The sequence below is a fragment of the Rhynchophorus ferrugineus genome, unplaced genomic scaffold (assembly GCF_030347505.1).
Source record: "Rhynchophorus ferrugineus isolate W39M unplaced genomic scaffold, kcgeb_rfMv2 rfM5, whole genome shotgun sequence".
In the NCBI taxonomy this organism is placed as follows: Eukaryota; Metazoa; Arthropoda; class Insecta; order Coleoptera; family Curculionidae; genus Rhynchophorus; species Rhynchophorus ferrugineus.
In genome coordinates, this window is record NW_027472584.1 from 21,652,398 (window position 1) to 21,667,074 (window position 14,677).

General features: G+C 28.4%; 1 protein-coding gene across 2 annotated transcripts in view; it reads right to left on the reverse strand.

The window, feature by feature from the left end:
- LOC143196900 (neuronal growth regulator 1) overlaps positions 1 to 14,677 on the reverse strand; it is a 367,357-nt gene that overhangs the window by 11,959 nt on the left and 340,721 nt on the right. For both annotated transcript variants that reach the window (XM_076404839.1, XM_076404840.1), the window contains exon 8: positions 1,502 to 1,638. In XM_076404839.1, coding sequence (XP_076260954.1) covers positions 1,502 to 1,638 — 137 coding nt within the window. The remainder of the gene's footprint in view (positions 1 to 1,501; positions 1,639 to 14,677) is intronic.

Consider the following 14,677-nt stretch of genomic DNA (forward strand, 5'->3'; position numbering starts at 1 on the left):
GATAGCCTCGATCTTCATATGGATCAGCAATCTTTATTCATTGCTTTGTTTTGGAAATGCTGGATCACTTGTGATGTTCTTACTGGTACAACCCCAGAGTTGAATGCCGTAAGTCTAAATAGATTTCACCAACCTCCTAGATCCTTGCTGAGTTAGCAAAAATTATCAGGGTATCCTTTTTTCTAAATGGTAAGTACTGTCTCTGTTATGTCTTACTTTCGATTGATTTCTGCCAAGTTTTAGTCTATATCTATTAATGGAGGTTTGCAATTTCTAAGCTATCTCTTCCTGATTCTTTCTTATGGCTATAAAAGTAATATCGTCAGCAAAAATTGCGACTGTTTCATATTCGTGTTTTGAGATATCTTTGGTATATATTCGATGGAGTATCGGCCCTAGTACACTGCCTTGTGGTACCCCTTCTCTGATATCTTTAATTTCAAAACAAATATGTCCTTGCTTAATTCTAAAATATATTTCTGATAAACAGGATTGTAAAATTTGGGCATACTATTGTGGAAAACTTAGGTTCCCTTAGGTTAAAGACAACACAGTGGAGCAGATTTATCTTTCATTTGGTGATTTTTCATTATGTTAATTCCATTTTATCAAATTCGTTATATGATATTTTACAGCTGCCTTTAGTATCTAGTGATACAATATAATCACAGGGTACCAAATCTGGCGAATTTGATGGATGTGGGAACAATATGCATTTTGAACCTTAACATTTTGGCGTGGTGAATTTCAAGATTTTTTAATTTTTAAACCATAGTTTGTTAAAAAAAATTAGTTCCATAGCTATTATCTGATAAATTTGAGAAACATCTGCCGATGAGATTAAAATTAATTGTAGAGGGGAAACATAATGCCTGCATAACAATTTGGTTTTATAAATAAACATTCAACAACTGAGTAAGTTCGTAGAAGCCCAAATTGCAAATTTACATAGACATCATTTAAAAACCACCTGTGCAGCTAAATCATTAGATATTGCTTAAGCCTTGACAAGGTTTGACAAGATAAGTTCATCCAAAGGCTCCAGAAAATGTTATCGAAGCAATACATTGAACTCTATGAATACATGAGTTTTATATGATGGCATATACAAGTAAACGCGCTTTAAACGATTTTTATGTAAATGCGGGCTTATAATAAGACTGGATTTTGATAGTAATTCAAGAAATTAATAAGAAGATCATGAGGAGTGACTCAACTCTCATGCTAATTGATCAGTTGTCATAATAGTAAACAGTTGATTAGGACACATTCTATAAGAAAATCCAATAATTTGATATTGATTAATTTTTTGTTAAATATAGAGAATGAAAAAAAAACTATTAAAAATCATTAATTGTCATACCTAGTACTTACGAAAAGCATTTAAAATTAACCATAATATATAACAATGCTTCGACAATGTAAAATGTTATAATGTAGTTAGAGTAGAATTGGTTTTTAATAGTAAACTATATTTTAAAATGTTTGAAAAGATACTTACCATTGATTACATGAACTGCCACTGTTCTTGCCGCTAGATTACCAACGTTGCAGGTATAATTTCCTGAATGGCGTTTTTCTAATGGGGTAATGGTCAAAACGGAGACAGCAGAGTCGGAATCCTTTGTTACATTTAAACTGGAAAACAGATAAAAAAGAAGGCGAACGTAAACAAAAATGATTTATAATGTTTAAAACATGAAATTTTTCAGTCACAAAGTTACAAAATAAGCGCGCGCCTGCTTCTATATTATAAAAAGATAATTTGATAGAAGTGTTGTCGCTAGCAAGTTAAATTCCGCGTAGAATAAAGTTTTTTACTTCTTATTAAAAATATTCGCCGGCTTTTATTATTTATAGATCGAGCGTAATTTAAAAATATGAGCGCGTAAAAGCAAGGGAAATTTAAGTAAAAAAATCCCTGCTAAAAAAAGATCATATTGGAGATGTGTTAAGAAGATTCCAGAAGAAAAAGGGAAAAAAATTGAAAACCAACATTTTGCCCTTTTAGACGCACCAAGATGTATTATTCTTTTTACCAGAAACATCAGGACAAAAAAATAACGCTTTACACATAAGGGAAACCTCAAACAAGAAATTAGATAAACAGAAAAGGAAAAGGACTAACCGTATTTGCACGCAAGAAACTTTTGTTAAGCTTGAATTTTAGGCTTACATACGATACTAATGTGTCGGTTGGTTAGTAATGGTTTGGTAGAAGAAAAAACAAAGTTTTTATGCAATAAAGGGTTGACTAGTTTAAGGTTATTTGCTAACATGTCCACAGTTAAGATAATTGAACTTTAAACCAATTTATAGAAAATCCTTTCTGGATTATATAACTAAGTAACATCTTATTGACAAGGAACTATTTTTCACATAATTAACATAATTAATAGTTATATGATTGTCATTTCATATTTTAATTTTATTTTGACAATAAATAATCATTCTGTTAGAAAATTTGTTTGATATAATGTTTCAAAAGCGTTAAAACCTATCAGCCAACTACGTAAAAACCCTACATTTTTTAAAATGATTTTGAATAATTAATGGTTAAATGATTGTTATTTAATTTTTCAATTATACTATTATAGAAAATAATAGATTTATTTGATTGAATAAATGGATTTGATATAATATGTTAAAATTATTAACATCGATTTTATCATCAGCCAATGATGTAAATTTTTTAAAAATATTTTGCATAATTAACATTTTTACATTTTTACATTAACAATTTACATTTTTTAAAAATATTTTGCATAATTAACATTTATATGATTGTCACTTCATTTTAAAATTATATTGTAACAGTAAATAATAAATCTATTATTTTGCATAAATAAATTTTGATATTATATATATATATATATATATATATATATATATATATATATATATATATATATATATATATATATATATATATATAAATTTGATATAATATTTTAAAAGTATTAACACATATTTTATCATAATTAGATAGAGTAATATGTAGAGACAATTTCAAATTAGTTTTTAAAATTTAAGTCGTCTTTAACTTTATCCTGAATAAGTACCGCCATCTGTATAAATTGTAATCGCTTTTATGGTTTCAAACTTGTATAAGCTTAAACGTACTTAAAATGAATAATTGTTTAATTCCTTTTTATAGCCTTTTCAAAATGGTATAAAACTTTAAAAAACATTAACATTTAATTAGTAGTCCCGATTAGCACTACTTCTAAAATGTTTGTCCCAAGATGGAATTGCTAAATTAGAATTTTTTTCGAACTGCTGTAGGAAGTTTCGGGATAGCAACAGAAGAGATCTATTTTTTTCATATACGGTTTATATTTGCTATATTGATACAAACTTCTTGAACTCAAAAGACGTAAAGTTTCTGAAACTTTTTACCAGTAGGGATTTTTTTCAATACACTCCAATGGCTGGAACTTAAAATGACTTTTTTCTTTCATATAATTTTAGTTAGATGGGATATCCTTATTACGTTTGACGTATCCGGATGAGAATGTTATTGATATTATAAATTTAAAGATTTTTTAAACACTATAACATAATATCGTTTTTATTATACATACAATTAAATATATAACTAATATTTTGTGGTATATACTACGAGGTACATTATATTTTTCTCACAAATTTTAATGTTTTTTTCACTTCTTACCAACTTCGAGTTTAGAAGAACGAATATGATATCGACATTTTTTTATTAACTTTACAAATAATAATTACATATATAAAACAATAGTATTGCGAAAGCAGGTTGAAATACCAAACAAAAGTGATCATTTTAGAGCCATGATTATCATTCCAGGCTCGTACGTATCGTTGCTTGTAAAGGGAAGTTAATTATACAAAATATTATTGTGGAAAATAGAGGCGTATTGTGATGCAGATAAAATTGATATATAGCTATTGTATTTTAGGAGAAATCAATGTATTTTAATTGCATTCTGTATATATTATTAACGGATGTCAAATTAAAAGGAATACATTTTCATGATAACGTTAACAGTATGGGAAAATATAGAATACATTACACGTACTTGCTTCATACATATTCATAAATAATATATTTATTATTACTTTACAACGTAAAAAAAAACTTTCAAAGCTCTATTAATAGTTGACATTTTTCTCAGCAATTACTAAAAAAACATATTACAGTTGATATGAAATATATTCATTGTTTTATTTATGGAACAAACAATGTTTGTTGTTGCTTATTTGGGTTAAAGTATCTCCCAGAAGAAGTCATTTTATTGCTGATTTATATTGTCAAAGATGTTTACCCGTTGTTTATACGTGAAAGATAATTATACAAAGTATTACATTCCAGGAAAATGGGGTCGTATTCTCATACAAATAAATTAAAATTGGAATATAACCTCGATATAAATCAATATATTTTAATTATATCTTTTACTGTGTATTTAATTTGATTGTTGAGCAACCAAATAAAGAATACAAAATAAATAATTGAACGTGAAATTATTTTCTTTGTTTAGATAAAAAATGGGTTTCATTTCGTAGGTTATAATGCTGATTCTATACTTTTTTTGATTTTATCCTAGTGATAATTACTCCTAGTAACTATTATCACTATTATGAAAATATTGTATTGAATGAAGTTGATATTTCCCATTAATAAGTAATAGTTAATAAGTTCCATGATATCAAAGATATAAAATAATATAGAACGGCAATATATCATAATATGTTATCATTGTATATGTTTTCAATAGCACCAAAACTTCATAATTGTGAGTTAAGGCGTGGATATAAAATTTACGATGTGGAAGACGTAAGATATTATTCTACGTTTTAATGTGTCTTTTGTTAGGTGTCGACGAAACATTGTAGTCAAACGGATAATCGTAGATGTGTGTTTGTATTTCATAGCAGTGATATTTTATCGGAACTGTAAATTGTCGACGGGAAAATTAAATTATAGCGACGCTACAATAAAGACGTCCTTCAGATTTTAGAACGGAAGTTGCTACGAAAACAAGGGGAAATCTTACAATTCTCACACATGCAATAAGGATGTTATTTTTACAACTTTGTCTTTATAAGTCCGCATGTGTCTTGAGAAAGCCGCACACAAATACCGAACTTTTGTGCATACACGAAAAATCGAAATCGTTTTGTTTTATTAGACATTCAATAAATATGACAAATTATCTTAAATTTAATTACTACAAAATTGCAATAGAAATAATGTAAATATAACACCTAGATTCATTTTACTTACTTTTTAGACTGATTTATGAAATGTATTTCTCATAATTTTATAAACTACTAAACTTTCAACTAAAAATTAGCATATTGTAGTTTTTAAAAAATGCAATGCAAAGATAATACCTAGATTCATTTTACTTACTTTTTAAGATTTATTTACGAAAGATAATTGTCATAATTTTATAAATTCAGATGTACATTTTATCATTGAAATAAAATTATCATATATCATGTAGTTTCTTAAAAAATATTAGTTTAAATTAAATTGCTACAGAACTGTAATAGAAATAGTGCAAATATAATACCCGGGTTCATTTTATTTGTCATTTTTTTAGAATTATTTATGAATAATATTTTGTCATAATTTTATAAACTATTATCCACCTTTTATCTTTTAACTAGAATTAAACATATTAGAGTTTCCTTAAAAAATTACAAACAATGTTTCATCATATGGACATGTTATGTAGTACCATCGGTCCTAGGTAATATTCTCAAGTATGTCTCATTTAATTTAATAAAATATTTTTTTAAGCTCTGTATTGATGCTTGATATAAAATTGGTACTCATATAACATTACTTTGTAAACAGTTACTTATTTTACTTAATTGCAGTTAAACTCTAATTAATTTAATTAAAAAATATTGAAATTACAATTTATAATAATTATATATTCTTAATATATTGCTATAATTTATTGTTATTTAGTGTTATAACGTTATAATCTTTATATCCAAACAAAATAACGATTTACTGTTGTTTGATTGGCACATTTCACTTATATTTTCTAATTTCCTTGGGGAAAAACTTTCCATAATGTTGTTTATAACGTGTATGATTAAGGAAAAGTAAATTAAAGCAATTGTATCAAGTTTGGTGATGACAACGCCGCCTACGTTAATGTCGCGAAAACTAAATCTGATTGCATTGCATGAAGTTTCAGACAAGAAGTATATGTATAGATTTTATGAAACTGACAGAATTCACTAAAGATTAATGATGTTGCTATTTAATGGAATTTGTTACTTCCGCTCGGTATTAGAATGACGCGAGTTTCCTGGTTTCTTATATAGTTTGATTGAAGTTGCTTTTATTGATTTTATTATGTAAAATCAAAGGTTTAAAATTATGTTTGATATTGTATGTCCAAGTATTATGCATTCCAGTCCATTTTTAGGATGAAAAAATGCTGCTTACACTTTACCTAAGTGACACATTATTAAATTAAAAATGATAAATATAGTTTCCTTGGGGAGAATTAATAGTTAAATATGATTAGTAAATAATGAATGGTTAGTTAAGTGTGAACCAATTCATATATAGTTTATCCAAAGTAGCAGTGAACTAATGTTATCTCAATTTTTGACGTCAAAATCGTGCAACGTTGACGCATTTTAGTTTATTTTAGCTTGCATATAAAACAACATTTTAGTATAAATAAAATAATGAAACAAAAATGTTATAAAATATAATTTTTATAACGTTGTGCTACATCTAATACATTATCGAAGAACTCAAACTAAATTCTAAATAAAAACTAAGTAATCTATAAAAACTAAATCTAATCAAAACTACGGTCATGTATATATATAAAAGAATATTTCAACATGATTTGTTAACCTATTTTACATATAAAAGGTTGTTTTAATTACAAACGGACACACGACTGAGACATTTAATTAAAATTGACAAATCCATAAGCCCTGAAGGAGGAATTTAAAGTTTAATACTATCTGTGTATATGCTAAGTTTCAGCTTATTTAAAACTTGCACTGCACTCTAATGCGATAAAATCTTGTCTTAGTGGTATTAACATGAGGGTATATATCGTAAACTTTCATTAATTAAATTAGTATTATTTATGTCTGACATCTCAACTTCTGTTATCAATAGATTAACCCCGAAATGTGTAACAATTTACTGTAAGTTTTTATAATTACTTCACTAAATCATATAGAGTGGTGTATTTGGCAAGGAATTGCTCATGTTTTATCCAAGTTTTTGTTGAACTTATCTACGAGATAAGAAAACGTAAATATTTCCACTAGATTTCAAGCACGTACTTTGGGATACAGTTTTACTAGGTTTATGATCCACAATATTTTACTAAAAGCTTGTATCGTATATTCTTCCAAAAATCTTTTTGTGAAAGCATTCACTCGATTACCATGATAATTTATAAACAAGATTTTAAAATGTCTGAGAAGATTTGTCTTGAATATGGAAGTGGATTTGTTTATATTACGGGTAATATATATATGTAATCTCATCAAAATAACCTTAATATATAATGCGTCTTTTATTGCATGTTGCTAGGAATATTTGATATAATCCAGTTACGAAGTATGTCAATATATCTGCAATAAGATACTCTTTTTCCATAGTATTTTTTATATAACGAGTTGTATATAAAGTATATACTATTTAATCAATGAACGGAAACATTCTTATCAATTTATTTATTAATATATTTACAAGCAGTCTTTGCCAAATGTATTTAAAAAGACCATCTTTATCTGGTAAAATTATCTTTCCTTAAATGTACTTTTTGCATTTTGATCGACGTTTGACATGGAAAAAAAATAATGACGAAACGCAAACAGCTTGGGCTTAAACAAACCCAAATGAATGGCTAATAGGGCGTAAATTTAAATTATCATTAGATAATAAGGTTTTGCTGCATAAGTCAATACTCGGGCCCATTTGGACCTATGATATTGAACTGTGGGGTACAACTAGCAAATCTATCATAGCCATCCTCCAGAGGTTCCAAAATAAAGTGTTGCGAGTCATCGTCGATGCCATCGTTACTCGTCGTTATTATTACGTCTCCAACAAATTGATTCAGCGCGATATCCCCTTAGAACCCATAACGAGTGTGATTCGAAGTAATAGTGCGAGGTACTCTGAAAGACTATTAGTGGATCCCAATACACTCGCCAAATAGTTAAATGTGCGCGATGACAGTGAAGTGCGTAGGTTCAAATGCAAACTACCATACGAACTGATTAATAGACACATACAGTGATATTTAATAATCTCTAGAATAAGTTTTTATAATAAGTTTAGTAAATAGTTTATAATAAGTTATAATAAGTTTATAATATTTATAATAAGTTTAAATAGTTTTTAGAATAAGTTAGGATATACTTTAATAGTATCTAGAATGAGATTTTGATTATAAGTTGTACAGCAGATCACATACTGAAGCGGCTTTTTGTGAGGATAGTTATATTATATAATGGAATTCATATGAGAATACTTATTGTTGATTAGACGATTGTCGAAGTTGTAAAAGATTAATAAAAAGTTACTTAAGCTGTATATTAAGCTATATTTAATTGTGTCAGTCCAAATATATTCTAGTAGGTAATGAGAAGAATTAAAGTATGTTAGAAAATGAAAAATCTTCACAGAATGCCGTTGCCTCGGAAGAGCATTCTACTTAAAAGAATAGAAAACTGAAAAATCATGTACATAAATCAAAAACTGTGACCGTATATTCAAATAAAACTAGTTAAGGGAGAACGAATTTTAGAAAGTGAAATATTTCATACAATTTGGCCGCCTTATTACGACATCTTTTGGAAAATTTAAGAAGGAGAATGCGAACGAGAGTAATGTAATTTTAATGTATTCGAAAGAAATATGCATGTGTTCCACATAAATATTAGAACTAGAACGTTTTCCACCATCTAAATGCGAATTTACTATCTTATAAATTGCAGCAAACAGTTTTTATTAGAAAATTACGCCTTGTTGTAAGTATAAAATTAGTTCACGGTAGAATTTGGCGAACTCAACAGCGAAATACGAAAATAAATGGAAAAATAATTTCTGGGCATTTTCATTGCATTCAAGTTAAAAATATTCTAAATATTTTACTAATTTATTTACTAATTACTTACCGAAGTATTCGGTAATACTTCTATTCGATTTTATTATTTCTTGACCTTTGGAAAATTGTTTTTTATATATCCAATTGAAAAAAGTGTGTAACAAATGAGCTGAAAAGTTCCAGGCGTAACATATAGATGGCATGATATTCTACTTATAAGATTGTGAATTACTGTGCGATGAGTGACACTATTTTTATTATTTTCAAGACAATGGATCAAAAACAATTTCGTGTTTTAATTTCACACCGCTTCTTGACAGAAAAAAACACCGTTCAAGCGAAGGAATGGCTTGAAAAGTATTATAAGGACTCCGCTTCATCAGAAAAAAATTTGGTTTGCTGACTTCAAACGTGGTCGTAGATGCATGACGCAGAGCGCAGTGGACATTCAAACGAGATGGTAAAAACATAAAAAATCACCAAAATCATTTTGAATGATCGAAAAGTGAAGTTTCGTGAGTTATCTAACATCGTAATGATATTAAAAGGACGTGTTCGCTTTATATTGCATGAGCATTAACTATAAGAAAGTTCTTTTCAAAGTGGGTGCCGTATTTGCCCACTGTTGACCAAAAAGAAGAACGTGTTAATGATTTTGGTAGAGTTTGGCCGTGTTTAAACGTAACAGAGTGGAATTTTTGCATCGATATGAGACAATGGACAAAACGAGCGTCATCTGAGTAGACAGCAACTGATAACAAACCCATTTCAAGGCAAGAGATTTTCTGGGGGGTCGCTGGAATGATTATGTCATTATGTCATTATGTCGTGAAGTTTATATAAATAAATTATTTCTAGATATCACTTAACTATCAGATCAAATTTGGTATTAATGTTTTGTTTTAAGAAGGTTCTTCATTACCTTAAAGGAAACATAGTTGAAGACGAGTTCAGTAGGCTTATAATTGAGCTAGATGAACTGATATCAATGGGTTTCTTACGAAAATAAAAATAATAAAACCGTTGAAACTTATGTGGTCAGATTATAGAGAATCGATAAGAGAAAATATAGTAGAAAACCGTTATGATAAAAGATATTAAAACTAAATAATGTATTAAAATTGTTATATTTCTAAAGCTATAAAATATTATAATGTGTTACGATACTATAATCTGTGCTTTACTGGAGCTATGAGACTTAAATAAAGTTTATGTTTATGACTGAAATACTAAATAAATTCATTTCGTAAGAAAATCTACTATATATTGTAAACACATTTACGTCCTTGGGGTGGCCATTAAAATGCTTTTAAATATCAATTTCGATCTAAAATTCCTTTCAATAAAACTTTCTTGGGTCATTGGAGGGAATCTTTGATATTACTATTCGGTTTTGCATCGTATGCATAAATGACAATCTCAGAGTAGCACTCTTATTCTTCAAGACATATTCTGGAAAAATTCATATTTCAAACCATATCGTCTTTAATGAAATATGCATGTAACAGAGTTACATTTTATGTATTGTGACACTATATTTTCCACATTAACGTTCGTATCACCATCAATATCAGTAAAATAGTTCATCTGTTTTTATATATCGATCGATTCTTACAGTGCCTATGTTTTATTTAATATAAACGTATATTTCTGGTTATCTGCCATACTTTTATTTATATAATTACAGCTTATATTATATCTAACTAGCGTTGAGAACTATCGACTGAAAACGACTATCGATTGTTTAGTAATTGACTACTTTTTACTATCAACTGTTTCAGTCGCTATTTTAGGTTCGACTGATTTTACTACTTTTTACCAGTGACTGTTTCAATCGCTAATTTCGGTCCGACTGATTTTGTTACTATTTACTATCGACTATTTCAGTCGTACTTTTAGTTACTATTTTTGGTTCTACTAGTTTCATTCGAATGATTTTTAACGTTCTGGTTCTGTCGTCGTAGCCGCGACCTTGACAAAAATGTATCCAATTTATGCGTACATCAATTTATATATAATATAACTAATATATATATATATATATATATATATATATATATATATATATATATATATATATATATATATATATATATATATATATATATATATATATATATATATATATATATATATATAGTTTTATGATCTTTTTGGTAGTTTGCTTGTAAATAACAATATATTGTATATTAATATAACAACATTTTGGAACGATATTTTTCAAGATTGTTAATGTAATAGGGCAAAAAGATGTTTTTATCGCAATAATAGGTAATATTTCGATTATTCTCTCGATTTTTGTTTAAAATATTCCTGTTCTATAATAAATAAGGCACTTACTTTATTTAAAAAACTCTAGTAGTTATTGTGCGATCATTTTTAAATATGTCATGGATTAGTTTTTTTTCTATGATTAGGCATACGTTTAATTTTTATTTAGTATTTATGGTTATTGTACATCTTTCGTTTTAATTAGTATTATTATTTAGTATTTAGATTAGAAGTTCTATTGTATTGTCTATATTTATTATAGTATACTATTTAAAAATACCAATTATCATTTAAAAAAACGATAAAACATTTGTGGGGTATTATTCAATTCCATAGAACAATTCCATTCCTTTTTACAGATCCACGGAACATACAAATATAAAAGTTATTCTACTTCGTTTAAAATGAAATTATTAATTGCATGTTAATAGTATTCAATAATTTTTTTTTCTTTTTTAAAGTTAGTACGTGAAGGAATATGTACATCTTCGTCACGCTTATATTTGGAAAATATAAGTACATCTAAAATTCACTGCTCCAAGCAATTATTTCCTTCCTTTTCTCTCTCACAATTTATACAGGTAAGGGTTCGTACATCTTCGTCTGACATCGCGAATTGAAAAAACAGCCGAAGTGTACATTTGACTAAAAATAGTAATTACTATTTTCAGTCGCTAGATTTTTGACTATCAACTGTTTTGTGACTATCGACCGTTTCGACTATTTTCAGGCGATAGTTTCCAATACTACATATAACATATTTTTAAATGTCTAGCTTATAGCTTAATGTTAATTCGAATTATTTCTATGAGACATCTTAATTATTAATTAAATACTTGACATTAATATAAAAAACGTATCATAAACAAATAAATTATGATTACCTATTGATATAAAATATTATGTTTGATGGTTAGAAATTTTGGGTCAAGTATATCTGGCATCGTATAAATTCCTTGTTGAAATTTCAACAGAGACAGCTGAGATAAATTTTGCATATTAAATGGTAAACAACGAGATCCTTATAAGAGCAAGTTGTGGAAGCTTCTAGTTCATAATTACAAAGGCACGTCTGAATAGTCTTTCCGTGCATATACTACACAGAGAACTGAAAACAGTCAAAACAAATAAGATAAAAATACATATGTAGTAATGAAATTTTGTTTTAGAATTTCCAGTGGAGTTTTATATTAAGTTAGCAACTAATAATTGATGCAATACGAGTTTTAGCTGTATTAATATACATATCGGATTTAATACAGCATGAATATTCCAAGATATGGCCTTATGTATGATTTATATTGTTTTAGTAAATACAGTTAGAATGTTTTTTAAATTACATATTGTGATTAGTGAATTAGTGATAAAATAATATTGTTAATTTTAATAATTCATAAAACGGGAGTATATTTTTATAATTTACATGAAAAAACCATGATATTTATTTTCGTGTTATTTTGCGTTATGGTACTTGTCCATGTCTTGTTAATTCCATTAAAGATTCATTCAAAATGCTAATAGAGTAACAGCGGTTCTTGAAAAGGCATTCGAAGAAAAGAAATATTGCTCTGCAATATTCCTGGCCGTCTCACGAGATTTTGACCGGCTATGACATTTGGGATTAATCTACAAAATGAGCAAATTTTTCCCGTGGAATTACTGTCGACAACTGGAATCATATCCTTTCGAAAGAAAATTGGGAGGTTCGCATGAAGGAGTATTCTTAACACTTAAATCTATTTCGGCTGGAGTTCCATAGGGTAGTGTCTTGGGACCATCTGCTGTATACTGCTGATATTGCAACAATAAAAGAAACAGTACTTGGAACATTTACCGACGACACAGTTATCATGACAAAAGATGTATCTCTGTCTATGGAAAGAAAGACTGTAGAAGAAGTACAAGTAGCAGTTAACAGGATCTTCAAATGCACTAGAGACTGGAAAATAGTGCTAAATAGTTCCAAATCTGTCCATGTTAATTTTGTGTTGCAACGAAATGACAGAAATCTAATAATATCACTTGACGGATGCCCTATTTCTCAAGCAGAATCAGCTAAATACCTTGGAATACATCTCGATGGTACGGTAAATTGGAAACATCATGTTAGATAAAAAGCAGAGCAGATTAGACTCAAAGTCAAACAACTATACTGGTTAGTCGGAAGATATTTGGACCCATGGTGTGCAAATATGGGGTTGCACTAAAACATCAAACCAACTAGTAGTCCAACGCACCCAAAACAAAATTTTATGATTAATTACCAATGCTTATGGCCACGTAACCAACGAAGAGCGGCATTATGATCTCGAAATCAAATGGATATACGAAGTCATCCAAGATTTTGCCTTAAAACATGAAATAAGGTTGCTAAATCACAGCAACGTGAAAGCAATACAACCACTTCACAACATGTAGGAAATTAGAGGCGAACCAAACCACATGAACTTGTGTTGAATATTTGTTGATAGTAAAACAGACTTAATTTAGTAGAAAATAATATATAAAGGAGTAATAATATAATTATAAGCCGGCTTGGTGGAGCAGTAGTAAAGGCGATGGAACGGTCCTCCTACTGTTGCGATAGCCACGGGTTCGAATCCTGCTGGGGCATGGTCGTAAATTTATGTTTGTGATTGTTTAAAATTTGCGAATATTCTAGGCAAGAGTGTAAAATCCGACAACGAAAATGATCCCAGTCACGCCAGTAACCAGGCTGGGTAAGACCGGATGTCTTCTGGGATGATTTCTAAAGTTGGTCACTCGCCGCTCGGTAGGCTTAATGCTGAGGATCGTGGTTCGGAGCCCACGTTAAACTTTAGGCCCAGTAGAGATAAACCGATAGTTGGTAAAAGAAGACTTTAAAATATATTTAAAAAATATATATAATTATATTTTAAATATAATTTGTTAATGATTGATTGATTCATATTTTGACCTAATTTACAATAGATTTTTTGTGGTTAGCTTGAAGAAATAAAAAATCGTATAAAAATAAACTTACCAACGATGTCATTACTTTAACACGAAAAAAAAAACATATTTTACAAAAATTACCAACTCATTAATCGTTATTTAACTGACATCCATTGTAACTCCAATATTAAGAAATACATTAGAAATAAAAAAAATGTATGGAAAGGAAGTATATATCAACCGAATTCAATGCCTTTGGTATACCTTTGGTATACAAATTAAATTCTGTTTGTGAAAAATGGGAAAAAAGTAAGTGAAACGTCACCGTAAATGAAATATTCTGTCATGCATAAAGAAAAATGGAATATAAAATATGTGGAAATGAATAGATTAAGTAATAA